The sequence below is a fragment of the Bison bison genome, unplaced genomic scaffold, assembly GCF_000754665.1.
Source record: "Bison bison bison isolate TAMUID 2011002044 unplaced genomic scaffold, Bison_UMD1.0 scf7180017864371, whole genome shotgun sequence".
Taxonomy (NCBI): Eukaryota; Metazoa; Chordata; class Mammalia; order Artiodactyla; family Bovidae; genus Bison; species Bison bison.
In genome coordinates, this window is record NW_011494943.1 from 12,386,531 (window position 1) to 12,388,671 (window position 2,141).

The window sequence follows — 2,141 nt, forward strand, 5'->3', positions numbered from 1 at the left end:
CCACGTCCGCCACTCCGGGAAGCCCCCCTGACCTGCAAACTTCCTCAGCGGGTGGCGCTCCTTCAGCTTCTGGGAGAACTCAAGGTCAGCCGAGACTTTTTGGCCCATGGCTGTCAGCACCACCGTTGGATTCACGGAGTTCACCCGGATCTGGGGTCGGAGGGGCCAGAGGGGCGGCCTCAGACGGTGTAGGAACCCCGTCCTCACGGCCCCCACTGAGCTTGCTCACTCACTCCTTGAAGCCCCCTACCCCCGTTCTGATCCCCAGGCCCCAACCTTGCCCACCACCACCCACCTGACCCCTACCCTGCGTGCCTTCTTAGGCCTGGGCCCCTGGCACCCCAGGGCCCCCATGCCTACTTTGTATGGTCCCAGCTCCATGGCCATGGATTTGGTCAGCATGGTCATTGCACCCTTGGTGGTGCCTGTGAGGAGAAGGCAGCACTGAGGATCCTTAAGGTTTCAGCAGGCTTTGCATGAGGCCCAGCCCGGAGCCCAATTGCTCCTGCCCGGAATAGGGGCTCAAGACTGGCTAGAGGGACTCACTGTAGGCAGCTAGGTTGGGGAAGGTGACATGGGCCACCATGCTGGAGACATTGACAATGGAGCCAGGCACTCCACGGTTGATCATGCCCCGGGCCACGATCTGGAAGCCAAGACAGGGGACGGCCTGAGCCCACCGCACCCCGACCTGGGCCACGTCAGTGCTGAGCCACAGCCTCCCACCACCTCACCTGGGACACCTGGAACGCAGAGCGCAGGTTCACACTGAAGGACCTGGGGAGCCGGCAGGCAGTTAGGCCGTGGTCACGCCCGAGACACATCCTGGACAGCTCCCTCCCGTCGGCTTCCTTCCCTCCTCCTCACCTGTCAAAGTCCTCCTTGGTGACCTCCAAGAAGGGCCTCATCAGTGCCACGGCGGCATTGTTCACCAGCAAGTCCACGGGGCCTACACCGCCTAGAGCCTTCTCCGTGGCCTTCCAGTCACCCAGGTCCACGCACACAGGCTCTATCCCGGGGCACTGTGGGGAGGCATTGGCCGGTGACCAAAGGGGTGCTCCTGGCAGGCTCATGAGGCATCCCCAAGGGTCATGGCCCCGGGTCACACTAGGCCCGTACACCTCACCTCCTTGGAGAGGCTGACCAGGTCAGCGTTGGTGCGGCTCACGGCCACCACTCTGGCTCCTGAGGCATAAAGGGCCTTCACCGTGTCCCGTCCAATACCTACAGGGGTTCACCAGGCAGGAAGATGGACCAACAAGTCTGCGGGTGGTGGCTGCAGATATGCTGCTCAGGAAAGAGTGATGAGAGGGTGCTGGCCAGAGGGGTGTTGGCCCAGGAGGTGGCAGGAGGCAGGGATCTGGACAACCAGGATCCGGCCAAGGGAGGCCCAGAGGGCAGCCCCTTCTTGCTGGGCCCATGGAAGAGGCCTTGGCTAGATGCGCCCCCATCTGCTCGGACTGAGTCTGAGGGCCGTCCTCTCAGGAGGGCTCTTGCATTGGCCAGGGAGAGGCTAGTGTCCTGTCCCAGTGGGGCCTGCTGGATGGTAGGGAGCAGTGCAGGCCCACTTTGGCTGGTTCGGTGGCTGGAGTCGGAGGCACTTGCCGGCAGGGCAGGCTGTGACAGGCACAGAGGGAATGTGCAGGCCCCAACACTAGGCTCTGGGTCTGCTCATTTTGTTTTCTAACCTCAGCTCCTCTCACATCCCCACCTGCCCGGCTCATACCTACCTTTTCCTGCTCCTGTCACCAGGGCTCGAAGGCCACTGAAATTCAGCTGCATGGTGCTGCTCCAAGTCACTGTTCAACTGGAAATGAGGGTATGGGGATTTTATAGGCCGGGGCTGGGGCAGGATGGGCAGTTTGCCAGGAAGGCAGGTTTCTGTAAATTAGAGACAGAAGCTGTGCTGATGCCTGGCTCCGCTGGGTGTCCCTAACTTCCCCTTCTCTGGCCAGGTCTGGAAGGGATCACTTTCCTTACCCACAATCCAAAGGGGCCAGCCATAAGCTCTGTCCTGGGTTGGAAAACAAACTAGAAATAACAAGCTAGAAATAAACCCTGGAGTGTGGAACATGTCCCTGGCTGGCCAGAAGCAGATGGCCTGAAGCTGGTTCCTGTGAGCCCTGAGTCTGGTGCGCTGG

At 61.2% G+C, this 2,141-nt stretch overlaps 1 protein-coding gene across 1 annotated transcript in view; it reads right to left on the minus strand.

Annotated features, from left to right (window-relative positions):
• Nucleotides 1-1,882, minus strand: part of DCXR (dicarbonyl/L-xylulose reductase) — an 8,081-nt gene extending 6,199 nt beyond the window's left edge. Inside the window, exons 1-7 of the mRNA XM_010856343.1 lie at nt 1,731-1,882; nt 1,127-1,224; nt 868-1,022; nt 735-777; nt 547-646; nt 361-425; nt 33-150 (exon numbers count right to left, since the gene is read on the minus strand). Coding sequence (XP_010854645.1) covers nt 33-150; nt 361-425; nt 547-646; nt 735-777; nt 868-1,022; nt 1,127-1,224; nt 1,731-1,782 — 631 coding nt within the window. The 5' untranslated portion in view covers nt 1,783-1,882. The remainder of the gene's footprint in view (nt 1-32; nt 151-360; nt 426-546; nt 647-734; nt 778-867; nt 1,023-1,126; nt 1,225-1,730) is intronic.
• Between the last annotated feature and the right edge of the window lie 259 nt (nt 1,883-2,141).